General features: G+C 43.1%; 2 protein-coding genes across 2 annotated transcripts; one reads left to right on the top strand and one right to left on the bottom strand.

Moving 5' to 3' along the window:
• Positions 1 to 2,477: 2,477 nt before the first annotated feature.
• Positions 2,478 to 18,065, bottom strand: LOC123426060. The gene is made up of 3 exons (XM_045109834.1): positions 18,028 to 18,065; positions 12,661 to 13,023; positions 2,478 to 2,833 (listed from the first exon to the last, which is right to left on the bottom strand). Exons 1-3 carry the CDS (start codon positions 18,063 to 18,065, stop codon positions 2,551 to 2,553), a joined length of 684 nt encoding a protein of 227 aa, XP_044965769.1. The 3' UTR covers positions 2,478 to 2,550.
• Positions 2,831 to 5,828, top strand: LOC123425742 (G-type lectin S-receptor-like serine/threonine-protein kinase At2g19130). The gene has a single exon (XM_045109456.1). The coding sequence runs from the start codon at positions 3,133 to 3,135 to the stop codon at positions 5,599 to 5,601; it is 2,469 nt and encodes an 822-aa protein (XP_044965391.1). The 5' UTR covers positions 2,831 to 3,132; the 3' UTR covers positions 5,602 to 5,828.
• Positions 18,066 to 18,313: the final 248 nt, after the last annotated feature.

The raw sequence follows: 18,313 nt of genomic DNA on the forward strand, positions 1-18,313 counted from the left end.
CATTAGGCTAGGGGGAGGTGGAGCAACCGTCTCCCTTGCTCGTATCCGTCGGGCCACCTAGCTGGCTTTTATGCCGAAGAATTGCTCTTCCTACTTCTCGGATGCCATCGAAAAGGTGGAGATAATGATGGAAGGAAGAGATAGGGACCGACAAAGTGGTGCGACTCTTGCCCAACATATGGTTTCCTTTAAATAGCGTGCTGACAAGAGGAGATTGTCCTGCATTGTGTTTAATGTTGTTCGTTCGTAAACAAACGTGTAGCCGAAGTAGGATTTTTGGCTTCCACGCGGGTCTAGGTGTTTGACTATGACGAGGAGGCGTGTTCAACCTGGCACGTCGAGGGCACGTGTCGAGAGCGACGCCCTTGGCCGGCGCGTCGCTTCAATAGCGAAGGTAAGGTAACGAGAGGTCACACCCGTCCTGAGCCATCTTCAATGTGTAGTGATGCGCTCTACAACGACATGAATGCGAACAAGCGGCGTCGTGCGGGAACGCACGGACCAGGAAGGAGGTGTTGGGATGGGCCAGGATGATCAGAATCGGGCTTAAGTGTTGTCCGAACACCCGCAAAGCTCCTCGAAAGAAAGTACGTCTGAACCGTCGTTCAGATATATACAACCCCACATTAGAGCATCTCTAGCAGACCCCGTATAAAGCCGCGTCCCGCAAAATAACCGTCAAAATATGGGTCGGCGCGGAAAATGCTGCCTGACCAGACCCCCCAAACGCGCCCTAGCCTCTTCCACCGAGCTGCTGCACCGGCTCCCCGGACCCACCAGTCCACCGTTGGAGAGCCACCGCCCCGAAGCAGCCGGTGAGTTTGTACTTGTGCTTGTGTCAAGCGGCATGCATAGTTGGTTAACGCGGCGCGCATATTTGTGAACTTAGATGAAATTGAGCCCGTGTGAGAAGTTTTTGCTCGACGATTCGTCCGATTCGGATGTTGAGACACTGCTTGTCAACTATCACCAACAAACATTGGCGATGACCTTTGCCATGAAGGAGCACGAAGATGAGAACCGAAAGAGGCAGCAAGGATCGATCGTTGGCCGTCTTTGCATTCCTCGAAATTGCCATCTCGGGAACACACATGTTGATGCAAGACTAATTCTGAATATGTGCATATGTGTAAAATTTAGATAAAACCGCATCTGATATGCGGGCCGGCACAAGCGTCGGCAGTGCATGGTGGAATTGTAAAACGGAATATCCACGAATATTCCGTTTTACAGTTCCATTTTGCGGGATCTGTTCGGCCGGCGCCCCTGATGGCCCGCAAAACCGTTTTCCCGCGAACTATAAACGAGTTTTACGGGTCGACGACATACGGGGTCTACTAGAGATGCTCTTAGACGCGTTCCGGGGTGATATATACAAACCCCACATTAAATGCACTCCGGTGTCCGTACATCACATGCTCACGGCATCTTCAATAGTTTGTATGCAGTCTTGTTGGTAAAATTATCCATGTTATCAACCAACAAGGGATCATACAACTACTCCAATGATTGCATGTAAATTATTCATTAGGAGAAGATGGAATAAATGCAATTACTCTTTATGTAACCTTGGAGCTTATGCAAGAGATGTTGGTTAATCTACATACAACTTTCCTCTCTCTTCTTATTTATTTATTGCAACATCATCATATATCCTAGATGCGTTCCGGGGTAATATATACAAACCCCACATTATATGCCTTCCGAGGTTCGTACATCACATGTTCAAGGCATCTTCAATAGTTTGTATGTAGTCTTGTTGGTAAAATTATCCATGTCATCAACCAACAAGGGATCATACAACTACTCCAATGATTGCATCTAAATTATTCAATAGGAGAAGTTGGAATAAATGCAATTGCTCTTAGGAGAAGTTGGAATAAATGCAATTGCTCTCTATGTAACCTTGAAGCTTGTGCAAGAGTTATTGATTAATCTACATGCAACTTTTCTCTCTCCTTATTTATTTATTGTCATATCATTATATATCTTAGATGGTAAACTTTACCAACAACTATTTTACAGCCATTGGAGATGTCGTCAGTGTGCTCCATCAATACTCGTATATTCCTCCTATCACCACTATATACGGATGTAGCCTCGCGTGCTGATGTCTCCTCTATTTCGTTTCTATCCGTACGCTACCTTTAACGCCACCTGGTGCTGGGACCGTATCATAAAAGCTCTTGAATGGCCGAGCAGGACAGGGCGCTGCCTGAACCATGATTTAGCCGAGGAATCGGGAAAAGGGGTGACTGCATCTAGCATTGTTACCGGTCAAACACGGCCATCACGTTCCTTTTTCCGACAGGTCATTTTGCCCGAGTTTGGGCACCATAGTATGAGGACTGGGTCAGAGCTTATTCGTCTCCGCGCTCGAGTTACTGAGGTGCTACAGCTGGAAAAAAGAAGGAAAAGGTGACCAGAGACGTATCAATGGACACCATTCACGCCTCCAGTGGAGACCGCAATCACGATGATGATTAACATGACTTTGATAATCGCAACCGTGAACTGACGCACTGTAAATCAAACAGACCAGGAGACATTTCAAAATTCCGGTAATTCACCGTGACCAGGTAAGTACCCGTTGTAGATCCTATCTTCCAGAGGAGACGCCATCTGGTCAAGGTTGGAGGTTGAATTCTGGAAGTAATAGCCTAAACAAAAGAAGTTCTGTAACTTGAGTAGTAGATTCACAAGATGACAAGTCATCAGTCTTGTAAAAGTTGCGGCCAAAGATCTGCCTTCGTTTAAACATTCCAAGTCAACGCTCCCCTTGGTGCCTCTGCCGCCGGAAAACCACTTTTCTGGCTTCACACCATTTTTCTCCCTTTCTTAATCAGCAACAGTCAGCATCATGGCAGGAGCCAGATATTTGCAAGAAAAATAAAACATAAATCAAGCAAGAAAAACAAAACACCATTAGCCATGTGGTCATAAATTTCAACACGAGATTTTACTATTTTGTGAGTAATTCATCTATAGGAGCAGTACTATTCAGCAGCAGCAGGGCGTTGGGCGTTTACCAGGTCAAAGAAGGCTGCTTATTTAATTAGTCCTGTCTCCAGAGTTCAGGCTCCCATCCTCGGTCAAGCCCTGACTATTCTTCCAAGCTCCCATCCATGATCCATGGCTCCCTTCTTCCTCCTCCTCCTTTTCGTCCAAATCCTACTCTGCAAGGCCGGCGACACCATCAACTCCACCACACCCTTGTCCGGGTCACAGAAGATCTTGTCCCAGGGCAACAAGTTCACCGTGGGCTTCCACTCCCCATCGCAGAGTAACACCGCCTCTTCCACCTCCAGCAGTTACTACATAGCCATATGGTACAGCAACATACCACAGGTAACCACCGTGTGGAACACCGACAAGCCGGTGTCCGACCCGGCCACCGCCTCCTTGGAAATCGCCCGCGACGGCAACCTTGTCCTCCTTGATCAAGCCAAGAACCAGCTGCTATGGTCGACCAATGTAAGTATAGCCTCCAACTCCACCATGGCCACCATCAGGGACAGCGGTAGCCTCGAGCTCACCGATGCCTCCAATTCATCGATAGTTTATTGGCGAAGCATAGACCATCCCACAAACACCTGGCTTCCGGGGGGCAAGCTCGGGCTGAACAAGACCACGGGTCTGAGCCAGAGACTTCTTCCTTGGAAGAACAAAGAAAACCCATCTCCTGGGTTGTTCTCTCTGGAGCTAGACCCCAATGGCACAAAACAGTACTTCATCCAGTGGAATGAATCCATAAACTACTGGACCAGTGGCCCCTGGAACGGCAATATCTTCAGCCTCGTGCCAGAGATGACGGCCAATTTCAGATACGACTTCCAATTCGTCGACAATGCCACAGAAAGCTATTTCTACTACTCAATGAAGGATGATACAGTCATCTCGCGGTTCATCATGGACGTGACCGGACAGATCAAGCAGCTGACATGGGTGGAATACTCACAGCAGTGGATCTTGTTCTGGTCACAGCCACGGACGCAGTGTGAGGTGTATGCACTCTGTGGGGCATACGGCAGCTGCAGTGAGGCTGCGCTGCCGTACTGCAACTGCATCAAGGGGTTCAGCCAGAAGGTCCAGAGTGATTGGGATCTCGAGGATTACAGGGGTGGGTGCAAGAGGAACGTACCATTGCAGTGCCAGACCAACTCGACCTCCGGGCAGACCAAGCCTGATAAGTTCTATACCATGGCAGGCGTGAGGCTACCTGACAATGCTCAGAGGGCAGTGGGCGCCAGCTCGAAAGAATGTGAGCAGGCTTGTCTGAAAAGCTGTTCATGCGATGCTTACACTTACAATACCAGTGGCTGTTTTATTTGGTCTGGGGACCTGGTGAACCTCCAAGAACAGTACAGTGGAAATGGAGTTGGCAAACTCTTCCTCAGGCTTGCAGCGTCCGAGCTGCAAGACCCAAAAAGGAAGAAGGCAACAATCGTTGGTGGAGTTGTTGGTGGAGTTGCTGCAATTCTGATAATCCTTGCAATTGTGTTTTTCTTCGTATATCAGAAGTTCCGCCGAGAAAGGACTCTTCGAATATCAAAGACTGCTGGCGGCACATTGATTGCTTTCAGGTACAGTGATCTGCAGCATGTCACCAAAAACTTCTCAGAGAAGCTGGGGGGAGGTGCCTTCGGCTCGGTGTTCAAAGGGAAGCTCCCAGATTCAACTGCCATTGCTGTGAAGAGGCTCGATGGGTTTCATCAAGGGGAGAAGCAATTCCGTGCTGAGGTGAGCACGATTGGGACAACCCAGCATGTTAATTTGGTCCGCCTTCTTGGGTTCTGTTCTGAAGGATCAAGGAGGCTGCTTGTGTACGAGTACATGCAAAAAGGCTCCTTGGAAGTGCAACTCTTCCCTGGTGAGACAACTGCTTTGAGCTGGGCCGTAAGGTACCAAATTGCACTTGGAACAGCAAGAGGCCTAAACTATCTGCATGAAAAATGTAGGGATTGCATCATACACTGTGATGTCAAGCCAGATAACATTCTCTTGGATGATTCCTTTGTACCCAAAGTATCCGACTTTGGTCTAGCAAAGCTCTTAGGCCGGGACTTCAGCCGTGTTTTAACGACAATGAGAGGAACAAGGGGTTACCTTGCACCTGAATGGATCAGTGGCGTGCCCATAACGGCGAAGGCAGATGTATTCAGCTATGGCATGATGCTCCTTGAAATCATATCAGGCAGGAGGAATGCTGATCATGGAGAGGAGGGCAGGTCCACTTTCTTCCCAACCTTGGCTGCAAGCAAGCTCCATGAAGGGGATGTGCAGACCTTGTTGGACCCTAGGCTGAAAGGGGATGCAAATCCTGAGGAGCTCACAAGAGCTTGTAAGGTTGCTTGTTGGTGCATCCAAGATGATGAAAGCACTAGACCCACGACGGGTCAGATCATCCAAATCCTAGAGGGGTTTCTGGATGTGAATATGCCTCCCATTCCCAGGTCACTGAGAGCTCTTGGTGAAAGCCCTGATGTCATAAACTTCTTCTCAGATCTGTCTTCAAGCCAGACTTCCCAGACACAAAACAGCACAACAACTTCTCAGACACACAGTGCTACTTCAGGCAGTTCACATTTCCATAGTTCTTAATCAGGAAACCCTGCAATTTATGAGGGCAAGGCTTTTATATATATGTTTGAAAAGTGCTATGAATAACTGAAGTTGTATATATGTAGAAACTAGTACACTCAGCTTTTTATGCCGTCCTTTGTATCAATTTAAACACTGTAGGCTCACAGCAGAATTTCTGTTGCATGCTATCTTGTGGAATGGAAACTACTTTACTATTTAGACAAAAACAAATAATATTTTTTTCATGGCGAGTGTCTGCCTTTTCACAAACGCATGTCTTGGAGAAAGGCGGTCATGGCATAATTTTACCTGTGTAATTTGGCAGAAGCACATCCCTCTAGATAGCATGTTGTCTCCAGTCAACTGAGGAAGTTAGCAACAGATAGAACCATTGTCTGGGAAAACAAGTCAATTCAAATGATAAAACTGGCAATATGGACGAAAGAAATCAATGGACATGTTGTCCCTCCAGGGGATATTCTTTGCACTAACCCTCTCCAGGAGGTAACGCCCTTGAGTATAAACTTGCAGAGTACCACATGGCACTGGCTTGGCTGGATTGACATGAACCTCTATTAGGGCAGCAACTGGCTCGTTTGGCGCCCAAGAAAGTAAACTGGAACCCCTCTATTGCTTTCAATTAATAAAGAACAAGAGAGTACTTTTATAGAGCTTCCATTGAGCCAGGTACAGATAGTGAAGGATATTCCATAACAGTTCTGTACCAAAAGATGGCCTTTTCGCAACATACGTTCATCCGTTTCTGCTCATATATTACTTATTTCCACTTCCACAATTAGATCTGCTGTGACTAATACAATATCTGGACCCCAAACACTTTCTAATCATACAACTGTTACATCAAATGGTAGAATTCGATCAGGATTTCTTCTATCCAGGTAAGTTATCCTGGTATTCGGTTCAGAACCACTTAAAAGAATGCTTTGGTGTGTATCAAAAAATCTATTGGTTTGGGTGGCCATTTGAGACAATCTTGTATTAAGTGCCTTATCTCCAGAGCTCAAATTGCTGGATTTGGTCTCTCAGGTCAAAACAGACCGAGAGAAAAGGGGTAGTGCGACTGGTTTCGGTCCCTGGCCCATCAACATCTCATATATAAAGCAAAGTTTTAAATAGCAGACTTTAGCAATTAGAGGCAGACTCAATATCACGCAAAGCCGCTAAATGGCACACAATGCCATTTAGCGTGATGCCCCTCCAAACTCTATAGCGCTGAGATAACACACGTTTAAAACTTTGATCTGAAGAGGGGGGCGTGTATCTATGGATGCACATAAACCTATCAACAAAAAAGGGTGCTGAAGGTTGGAAGACTGACTACCACCGCTGGCCACCCCCAGGTAGTGCTGGTCAACCGTCTAATGGTCTCAGCCGGTTACACTTAGTACCTAATCTTCCGCATATATATTTGGTGTTCTAAACATGAGATCAAGATCATGTTATGTTATTCCTAATGAAATCATGCTAACACAAATATTTTAGGATGGGAATCTTCTCCTCCTTGCAGGTGTGCTAGCATGTGTGTGTGTAGTGCGGGGAAGGGGGGGGGGGAGGGGTATGCATATGTACTCCCAAAAATAATAGCATGCATAGCATATCACATTATATGTGTCGTTACTTTAAGTTGGATGTACGTATACCAGAGTAATGCTCCGCAAATATTTTGTTCATCTACAGCAATGTAATTCACTAAGGGCACTTACGACGTGGGCGCTTACAACGGGCGCCAGGGTTCCATTCCTGTCCGTTTTGTTCTTGTTGAATTGGTAGGACAATACTTCTACGAAGGAAATTTATGATCTCATAGCAAAACAAGACATGGTGATCTAAAGTTTTGACATGTTCCAAAATGTCTGACCTTTAGTTTAGATAGTATTAAAAAGAAATTTGGGGAGCACAGCTTGGAATTAAAATAGCAATTTCTTATCTAGTATTGCAGTGATAATTTCACCTTTGTTGTTTATGTTGAATCAGAGTTGTGTTCATGCTAGTTTGCTTTATTTAATTTATATATTGCTTTATTTAAAGTTTGATTTACAGTCTTGGGAGGAGTCTTTTCTCGGTGATCTAGATTGTTACTGCAATTTTTGCTGAATTGTCAGAATTTGAATTACATGGAGAACACTCATAGGCTAGTATGGTATAGTTTCTGCGTTCGTATATACTGGAATTAGTGAGGCTAAGTTCTGATTTATTTCTCATCTTCGCAAGTAGTCTTCTCATCTATCTATCATCCCCTTCTTTATCGGGTACACAAATGTGCTCTGCTGCTACAAATTGTACCTGCGCATGCACTAGTAGTGTATCTCGACATACTCTCCAGGATATATTATCTATCGTTGTATTGCTTTCACCACGTGCCCTTTTCTCGCATTGCTGGTTTTGCTGCTATGTGCTCCTAGCTGCAACCTTATCATCGGATTGAAGGTACATTTCTTACCATCGTGTATGATCCTACTCATTGCTGACAAATGCGCACTAGATTCAAATGTACATAAACAAGATAATTAATCAAAACTATCCAGTTACAGTTTACGGGTCATAAGAAAAACAAAACCTCCCTTTTTGGAGCAAACTTTCAGTACTAAATCATGACCTTTTGGCTCGATGATACATACTACTTCACTGGGATACTTTCGTACATACATCCACAAGTTAAGAAATTTAAATGGTCGATTCATTTCTAACATATACATCCACTAGTTAAGAGATTTGGAAATCAATTCCTGGTTCGATTGTCCAGTAACTGTGAATGCATCATTGACCTTGCACCACATGCCCTCAAATAGCATAATTTCAGAGTTTATCTTAACCCAACGAACATTTGATTTTGATAGATTGTCTTCTTCAATTATCGGCACTATTTGCGTAAAATTCTTCAGCGACTTTATTCCAATAATTTCGGACACTGTTTACATTGCCAACAACAAAATTAGTGCAAACATTTAACCAAACAATAACCTACTCAGTTCATACAATGTTTTTAGGTCAATCTTTTCATGATAGAGAAACAATTGATAATTAAACAAATGACGCAACGGGCGAAGATTATCCTCTTTGCTCCATTATAAGTGCATGTCTCCGATGTAGGCATTGTCGATACCCATTTGCTGGAACTAAATTGTGCTACTAGCGTGTGGGGTGAAGTATTTATAGGTTCAAGTATAAATGTTGAATTGTTAATCATTACTAATACATGAATAACTCAATGGTCATAGTTTCTTTGACTAAACGGGTAGTTGAGGTGCATGCCTTGATTTAGGAGGCCATGTATGTAGCTTTGACTGAAATCTAAGTTCTAATTATTGTAATACTACTAATAAATAAGGGTGGTATTCTTGGTCTGTCATGCTATTTTACAGGAAACCCTCCGATGTTTCCCGTAATCAACCTAAGAGTCCAGTTTTAAGTTAGATTTTTAATTTTGTAGAAAACCCTGATGTTTCTGTTAAACAACCACCAAACCAGTTTTAAGTCAGATTTTTTCTTTTGCAATAAACCCCCTGATATTTGCGTTAATCAAATCAAACCCCCTGATGTTTCTGGTAATCAACGAGCAAATCAGTTTTAAGTCAGATTTTTGATTTTGCAAAAAAAAAAGTGATATTTGAGTTAATCAACCCGCAGACCATATCAAATGCTTTTCAAAACTATTCACATCTTTTAAACCCTAACTCCAAATTTAACATGTTAGATATGGAATTTGATTAGCAAAATGTGTGTAATTTAAATATGATGTTATTTTACATGTTAACCATTTTAAAAATGCTATTTAAGGTGCAACCTTAATCAATAGCTCATGATCCGTCTTTTTTTCATACTGGTGCCGATCCGGATTGGAAATGAGCACCTCAACAAAACCAGATCGGAGAGGACAGAAAACATCTGTAACCACACATGCATGCGACGTCAAAACCTCACAGAAAAAATCAGATTTCTCATCTTATGCCGGAAGAAAGACGCCTTAGGGTCGACCACATCCAAATGCGTTGTGATTGGGTGGGCACTAAGGTCACCGTCGGCGAGGGTGGGAAGGAGGATAAGTGCGAACACGGCTGGGATGACATGTGTTGAAATAGAGGACTTGGACGTATTGGGGTCTTAAGTCATGGCTATTGTGTTCGGGGAGTGGTATTTTTTCTCCAGTTGCAACGCACAGGCTCTTTCCTAGTTATTATAAATGCATGCCAACTATGCCCATGGGTCCTTTGACTTGTGGGCACTTTTGGGGCACCTCTATAAACAAAAATCATGTATCTAGCTTCAAGTGATCTATGGGTTATTAATTATTGCAAATGCAAGCATGAACCAATGGACATGGTTTATTTGAGTAGTTAAGGAGCAAGACTAAAAATAGAACACCTTTGTATATAGCTTCTAGTGCATGACTACTAATTATATACTGCAAACATAGAAAACCTTATACATAGCTTTGAGAGAACTTTGGACATCATTTGGAATCAATGATGAACAAATAAGTCAGTTCAAATAAACCATAGTTGAATGTGCTGAGATTGCATTATGAAGAAATTAGAAATTAAAAACCGGAGAAAATTAAATAACATGGAGACTAAAATAGCTCTAAATGGTACATCTAATTGTTCCCTTGATCATCTCCAAATTGACACCATATATAATAATTAGTTAAAGAACCCATGGTATAGTTGATGCATGCATTTATAATAATTAGTAACGTGGATTTCAGTCAAAGCTAGATACAACGGCCTCCTAAATCAAGGCATGCACCTCAAATACCCGACTAGTTAAAGCAACAATGACCACTCAATTATTCATGCATTAGTAATAATTAATAATTCAATATTTACTTGAACTTGTAAATACTCTACTCATTGCATATACTTCATTCCACACGTAGTAGCCCAATTTAGTTATAGCAAATGGATATCGACAATGACTACGTCGGAAGCATGCGCTTACAATGGAGCAAAGAGGATAATCTTTGCCCCGTGTGTCATTTGTTTAATTATCATTAGTGCTTTATCATGAAAAGGTTGGCCTAAAAACATTTTATAAATTGAGCAGGTTATTATTTATTAAATGTTTGCACTAATTTTGTTGTTGACAATGTAAACGGTGCCCGGAATTAGTATTGGAATAAAGTCGCTGAAGAATTTAACGCAAATAGTGTCGATATCAAAGAAGACAACCTGTCCAAATCAAACGTCGTTAGCGTAAGTTGAACTCTGAAATTGTGCTATTTTATGGCATGTAGTGCAGGGTCAACGATGCATTCACAGGTATTGGACAATCTAACCAGGAATTGATTTCCAAATCTCTTCAAATGTATATGTTAGAAATGAATCTATCATTTAAATTTCTTAACTTGTGGATGTTTGTACGAAAGTATCCCTAGTGGAATAGTATGTATTGTCAAGTCAAAAGACCATGATTTAGTATTCTAGCACTAGTGAGTAAAAAAAATGTTTTCCAAAAAGGGAGGTTTTATTTTTCTTATGATCACATAAACTGTAACTAGGATAGTTTTGATTAATTATCTTGTTTCATTTGCATATAGTGTGCATTTGTTAGCAGTGAGTAGGATCATACACGATAGTAAGAAATGTACCTTCAATCAAATGATAGGAGCACATGCCAGCTAGTAGTGCTCGAAAACACAAAATGGATCAAGACGGATCTGCTCTTTGACGGAGTTGTCCAACTCGCCTCTGTCCTTCTCCTTATGGGGGGCAGTTTGACCATGCCATCGACCACCCGATTCTGCTCTCGGGCGAGGGCACGCCTCTTCCTTCTTTGTCGCTTCTTTAGGATGCAGGCACAGATGGCTTCTTCCCTTGTGGAAGCACATGCCGCCGCTTCCACCTCCGCCATGTCGGCGATGAGGCGGGCCTCAGGCACCCTCATCCTCTCCTTCCCACAACGGACACACCGGTCCATGTAGCATTCATACTCTGATGGAACAAAGATGGGGAGGCTAACGGACCGGGGTGCTCCAGCCCCCGGCGTGTCCAAGCGCCTGTTGCACCGATGCAATGGATTCGCGCCAGACTGATTAGTCCTCGATCGGACGCAGTCCTCCCGGGAGCGGAGGAGGGCAATGCGGACGGCCATAGCCTCCTCCATCCCGCATGGTATGACACCTCAGTCGACGGTTCCAGAGCGATCGGAGTCAACCGTTGTGGGCCATGTCGTACAAGTTCGGAGATCGCCAGAAGTGAGTTTGGGGGCGGAGCGGAGTGAAGTGGAGTGACTAAGTTTGGTTCAGCAAGGGATGGGCCAATGTGGGTCGGATCCGACATTGCGGACATGCCCGGTCGCGCTCGGGCCTCCCCATATCCGCCCCAGGTTTGGGTTGGATGAAGGGTACTGGTTAGCCCGGGCGTCTGACGCCGGTTTAAGGTGCCCGTCTAGGTCGGCTATTTTTGATCGGTCAGTAACCGGGCCGTCTGCCCGGACGTTTTAGGGGGGTTGAGGCGCTCTTATGTAGATGCCCTAAACGGAATTCCAGGGCTGTAGTTATATTTCTAGCCGGACGTTTTTGGGGGGTTGAGGCGCTCTTATGTAGATGCCCTAATCGGAATTCCAGCGCTGCAGTTATATTTCTAGAAACAGTGACATAACTGCAATTGATGTAGAGTCAACTGGACAAGTAGAATTAGGGTCGCACTCAAGCCTCAAACGTCAAAAAAGCAATGTACTCTGTGCACTAACGACCACCTAAAAACTAAAATAAAATCACTAAACTGCAATGTACAGTTAATGATTTTGTGACGCGTCAATTTTATTTTGTCTCAGTGCAGCTACCCCTAATTCATATGGTAAAGAAGATAGCCAATTTGCGACCCCTCATTCAGTTCCTAGATCCGCTAGACCAACTCAACTTGGCACTTGGAATTCCACTGATGCAAGCAGATCGCACTACAATTTGGGATGGATTTGCCCATATCCGGCACGTCCCCAATCCCATTGCCCCACACCGAATCGAACACGAGGAGGTCACTGGTCAATACAGGATGGGCAAAGGCAACATCTAAGCAACATAAAACGTGCGTATGGGACTGAAGAAGGATGGCTAACCTGAGGTTGGAGCCTCGAGAGGAAGACGGCGGAGGAGACGACGAACTGGCAAACGCCCCAAGCCAAGGTGCGCTAATGCCACCCTGCGCGGCGCGAATGCCAACACCCCGCTGAATCCGATCATCTGATGTCGGTAAACAAATTGGCAGGGTAGCGCCGGAGGCGCGACGGGAGAGGACGGCGGAGAGCCGGAGGCCACGGCACCGTCTGCGTCTCCCTTGGAGAACTGGAGATCCTGCCGTTGAAAAGAAGCAGCTTTTTTTTTTTCTCGAGAGGAGCAATTTGGGCTGTAAAATGTACACTCTCCAGGCGCCGCACGCAGGGATTGTGTGGGCCGGAGTAGCCCATTTAGTATATCTACTACTTTATGAATTTTTGATTTTGCTAACCTCATGTACCATGGGGTAAAACCGGTCTTTTTTCCTCTAGTTAGGGTTTTGTCTTTCTCCCGATGGCGATCAATCGCCGGCGTCGAGTGCCCTCACCTTCCCTCCTCGGATCCCTCCTGGGGTCTTGTTTTGATCCCTCGAGTTGGTTGGAGAGGTAGGGTCCATCCTCAATAGCCCGATTCCTTGTTCTCGGGTTAGGTATCAATTTTGGCGACAATAGGATCTAAGACCACAGAGGCGTCTGGCTCCAGCTTCGCGTCGGAAGTGGAAAAGATGATGGCTGAATTGGGGCTCCGGAAAGAGGACCTCGATGATGTCGTCTTTGATAAAGAGGCTCCACAGGATGCAACAAGGTGGATGGTTGTTGCAAGCACTACATGAATCAAACTCTTTGTCGTCTGCCATAAAGGACGACAAAGAGGTGATCCACCAACGGCAAAGGTCTTTACCGTCAGCCTCCTGTCGGTAATGTTCCTACGACTACTTTCGACGGCATATCATCTTCTTTGTCGTCAGTCTTCCTGAGGCGGATGGCAAAGACCTTTGCCGACAGTCTCTAGCTCCGAGCAGACGGCACACATGCTTAGACGACAGCCGACAGGCAACGCCTTCGTTAGGGCTAACGGAGGCTTTGTCGTCTGCCTCCCTCCCTCTCTGTGTCGTCTGCCCCCCCTCCCTTTCTTTGTCGTCTGCTTCTATGGGCCAACACATAGTTGGGACAGCACAGGAATCATCCCTTTGCCGTCAGCCTCCCTCCCGCTGTGTCGTCAGCCTCCCAAGGCAGCGGACGACAAAAAGACTATATGGGCCAGCTGCTGTTGCCCCAGGTTGCACAATTTGGTGCCACGTGGCACCTTTGCCGTCTGCTGCCTGATGGCAAAGGCCTTTGCCATCAGCTAGCAGACGGCAAAGAGCCCATATTGTCACAGTTTTTTTTTTGTTTATTTCACTCCACATATACATAGCACATATAATTCATAGCACATATATAGGTCACAACACATATACATATACATAGCACATATAATTCATAGCACATATATATAGGTCACAACACATATTCATAGCACAAAGTTTCATCCATATATATACATATACATATAGTTCCACATATATTGTTCATCCATATATGCATATACATATAATTCCACATTGTTCATCAACTCAAATGAAAACTAGAACTAAAGCACTCCATCAATGTCAGCTTCCATGCATGTAGTACATCCAATCTGCAAAATGGGAATAAGAAAGTCAGAAGAAGAACAACAACAACAACATATATATGACAAATAAGCTAAATTGAAGAAGAAAGAGAAGAATCAAGAAGAGAAGAAGAAGGAGAAGAAAAACAAGAAGAAGAAGAAGAAGAAGAAGAAGAAGAAGGAGGAGGAGAAGGAGGGGGAGAAGAAGAAGAAAAGAAGAAGAGAAAAGGAGGAGAAGAAGAAGGAGAAGAAGGAGGATAGAAGAAGAAGAAGGAGAGGAAGGAGAAGAAAAAAAGGAGGAGAAGAAGAAGGAGAAGAAGGAGGATAGAAGAAGAAGAAGGAGAAGAAGGAGCTCTCCTTCTTCTTCTTCTATCCTCCTTCTTCTCCTTCTTCTTCTCCTCCTTTTTTTTCTTCTCCTTCTCCTTCTCTTCTTCTTCTCTTCTTCTTCTTCTTCCTTATTTTCATTTCTCCTCTTCTCCTCTTCTTGGAGCTAAATTAGCCAAGTATGTCTTTTTGAGCTAAATGGTCTAATTATGTCATCTTAGAGGAAAACAAGATAAGTATATAATATTAATGAGCTAACCAAGGTTCTTATGCCATTTTGAGCTTATTGTGTCTTTTTGGAGCTTAATTAGTCATTTTAATGAGATAACCAAGGCTCTTATGATGTTTTTACCTAACTAAGATGATTATGTCATTTTGGAGGATAATTAGCTAAGTGTCTTTGTTGGGTAAAATAAGCTAAATTGAAGAAGAAAGAGAAGAAGCGAGAAGAGAAGAAGGAGAAGAATAAGAAGAAGGAGGAGGACGAGGAGAAGGAGAAGGAGGTGGAGAAGAAGAAGAAAAGAAGAAGAGAAGAAGAAAGAAAAGAAGAAGGAGAAGAAGGAGGAGAGAAGAAGAAGGAGAAGTCCTTCTTCTCCTCCTTCTCCTTCTTCTCTTCTTCTTCTCCTCGTCCTCCTCCTTCTTCTTCTCCTTCTCTTCTTATTCTTCTTCTTTTCATTTATCCTCTTCTCCTCTTCTTGGAGCTAAATTAGCTAAATATGTCTTTTTGGAGATAAATGGGCTAATTATGTCATTTTAGAGGAAAACAAGCTAATTATATAATATGAATGAGCTAACCAAGGTTCTTATGCCCTTTTGAGCTTATTACATCTTTTTGGAGCTTAATAGGTCATTTTAATGAGCTAACCAAGGTTCTTATGATGTTTTTACCTAACTAATCTAATTTTGTCTTTTTGGAGGATAATTAGCTAAGTATGTCTTTGTTTGGGAAAATAAGCTAAATTGAAGAAGGAGAAGAAGCAAGAAGACAAGAAGAGGAGAAGAAAAAATAAGAAGAAGGAGGAGGAGGAGGAGAAGGAGAAGGAGGAGGAGGAGGAGAAGAAAAAAGAAGGAGAAGAAGAAGGAGGAGAAGGAGGAGAGAAGAAGAAGGACGGCTCCTTCTCCTTCTTCTTCTCCTTCTCCTTCTTCTCTTCTTCTTCTCTTCTTCTCCTCCTCCTCCTTCTCCTTCTCTTCTTCTTCTCTTCTTCTTCCTTCTTTCCATTTCTCCTCTTCTCCTCTTCTTGGAGCTAAATTAGCTAAGTATGTCTTCTTGAAGCTAAATGGGCTAATTATGTCATTTTAGAGGAAAACAAGCTAAGTATATAATACTAATAAGCTAACCAAGGTTCTTATGCCATTTTGAGCTTATTACGTCTTTTTGGAGCTTAATTAGTCATTTTAATGAGTTAACCAAGATTCTTATGATGTTTTACCTAACTAAGCTAATTATGTCATTTTGGAGGATAATTAGATAAGTATGTCTTTGTTAGGGAAAATAAGTGAACTGAAGAAGAAAGAGAAGAAGCAAGAAGAGAAGAAGGAGAAGAAAAATAAGAATGAGGAGGAGGAGGAGGAGAAGGAGGTGGAGAAGAAGAAGAAAAGAAGAAGAAAATAAGAAGGAGAAGAAGGAGGAGATAATAAGAAGGAGAAGAAGAAGGAGAAGAAGGAGGGTTCCTTCTCCTTCTTCTCCTCCTTCTCCTTCTTCTCTTCTTCTTATTATCTCCTCCTCCTCCTTCTTCTTATTCTTCTCCTTCTCCTTCTCCTTCTCTTCTTCTTCTCTTCTTCTTCTTCTTCCTTCTTTTCATTTCTCCTCTTCTTGGTGCTAAATTAGCTAAGTATGTCTTTTTGGAGCTAAATGGGCTAATTATGTCATTTTAGAGGAAAACAAGCTAAGTATATAATATGAATGAGCTAACCAAGGTTCTTATGCCATTTTGAGCTTATTACGTATTTTTGGAGCTTAATTGGTCATTTTAATGAGCTAACCAAGGTTCTTATGATGTTTTTACCTAACTAAGCTAATTATGTCATTTTGGAGGATAATTAGCTACGTATGTCTTTATTGGGGGAAAATAAGCTAAATTGAAGAAGAAAGAGAAGAAGCAAGAAGAGAAGAAGGAGAAGAAAAAGAAGGAGGAGGAGGAGGAGAAGGAGAGGGAGGTGGAGAAGAAGAATAAAAGAATAAGAGAAGAAGAAGGAGAAGAAGGAGGAGAGAAGAAGAAGGAGAAGAAGAAGGAGGGCTCCTTCTCCTTCTTCTCCTCCTCCTCCTTATTCTCTTCTTCTTCTTTTCTTCTTCTCCTCCTTTTTCTTCTTCTTCTCCATCTCCTTCTCTTCTTCTTCTTCTCTTCTTCTTCTTCCTTCTTTTCATTTCTCCTCTTCTCCTCTTCTTGGAGCTAAATTAGCTAAGTATGTATTTTTTGAGCTAAATGGGCTAATTATGTCATTTTAGAGGAAAACAAGATAAATATATAATATTAATGAGCTAACCAAGGTTCTTATGCCATTTTGAGCTTATCACGTCTTTTTGGAGCTTAATTAGTCATTTTAATGATGTAACCAAGGTTCTTATGATGTTTTTACCTAACTAAGCTAATTATATCATTTTGGAGGATAATTAGCTAAGTATGTCTTTATTGGGGAAAATAAGCTACGTAGAAGAAGAAAGAGAAGAAGCAAGAAGAGAAGAATAAGGAGAAGAAAAAGAAGAAGAAGGAGAGAAGAAGAAAAAGAAGAAGAGAAGACGGAGGAGAAGAAGGAGGAGAGGAGAAGAAGAAGGAGAAGAAGAAGGAGAAGGAGGGCTCCTTCTCCTTCTTCTCCTCCTTCTCCTTCTTCTTCTCCTTCTTATTCTCTTCTTCTTCTCTCCTTCTTCTTCTCCTTCTTATTCTCTTCTTCTTCTCTTCTTCTTCTGCATTCTTTTCATTTTTCCTATTTCAATTGAGATTATTATGTCATTTTGGAGCTAAATTAGCTAAATTACGAAACTAGTGGTTTCACTAACCATTTTGGAGCTAAATTAGCTAAGTTATGAAACTAGTGGTTTCACTAACCATTTTTCCTAGTAGAAATCAAGTAGGAGCTTATTATGTCATTTTGGAGAAAACTTACCATAATGGTCATCAAGGAGGAGAAATGCCAGGGTTGCTCACAGTGGCTTCGTTTGGAGACGGTTGCCATGGAGAAGGGTTGTGCGATGCCGCTTGGGAGTTATTCTCCACAAAAGATATTTTGCAATGTCTCAGTTAGCATGATGACACTCAATTGTTAATACTAGTTTATAATGACCATTGAAATGAAACTCACCGTGCCAATCACAGAGAAGACGGGCATTGGCGGAGGGGCTTGACCGGTCTTCTCGCACATAAGCTGCACATTCGGTTTTGAAGAGTCGGTCGTATTAGTTAGTAATGAAACAGACATTACACACATGATTTGGCTAATGTAAAAAAGAAACTTACCACAATAAGCTCGTACATGGACAGGTGAGCCACCTCATTGCGGGCCCTCTCCTCCTCAATCAACCGAGTCGTGGTCCGGTCCCTCTCCTCAAGAGCATCCTAAAGAGTAGCCTGGCTTGCCAATCTCTCTTTCTCAAGAGCAGCCTGATTTGCCGCTCTCTCTTTCTTAAGAGCAACCTGCAACACCATTCCTCGTTACCACAGTAATGATCGATGGCCACACACACAATGAAATGGATGAAAGTTTTCTGAGTCCGTACAACTAACCTCGACGGCAAGATCGATT

The sequence above is a fragment of the Hordeum vulgare genome, chromosome 2H (genome assembly GCF_904849725.1).
Source record: "Hordeum vulgare subsp. vulgare chromosome 2H, MorexV3_pseudomolecules_assembly, whole genome shotgun sequence".
Taxonomy (NCBI): domain Eukaryota; kingdom Viridiplantae; phylum Streptophyta; class Magnoliopsida; order Poales; family Poaceae; genus Hordeum; species Hordeum vulgare.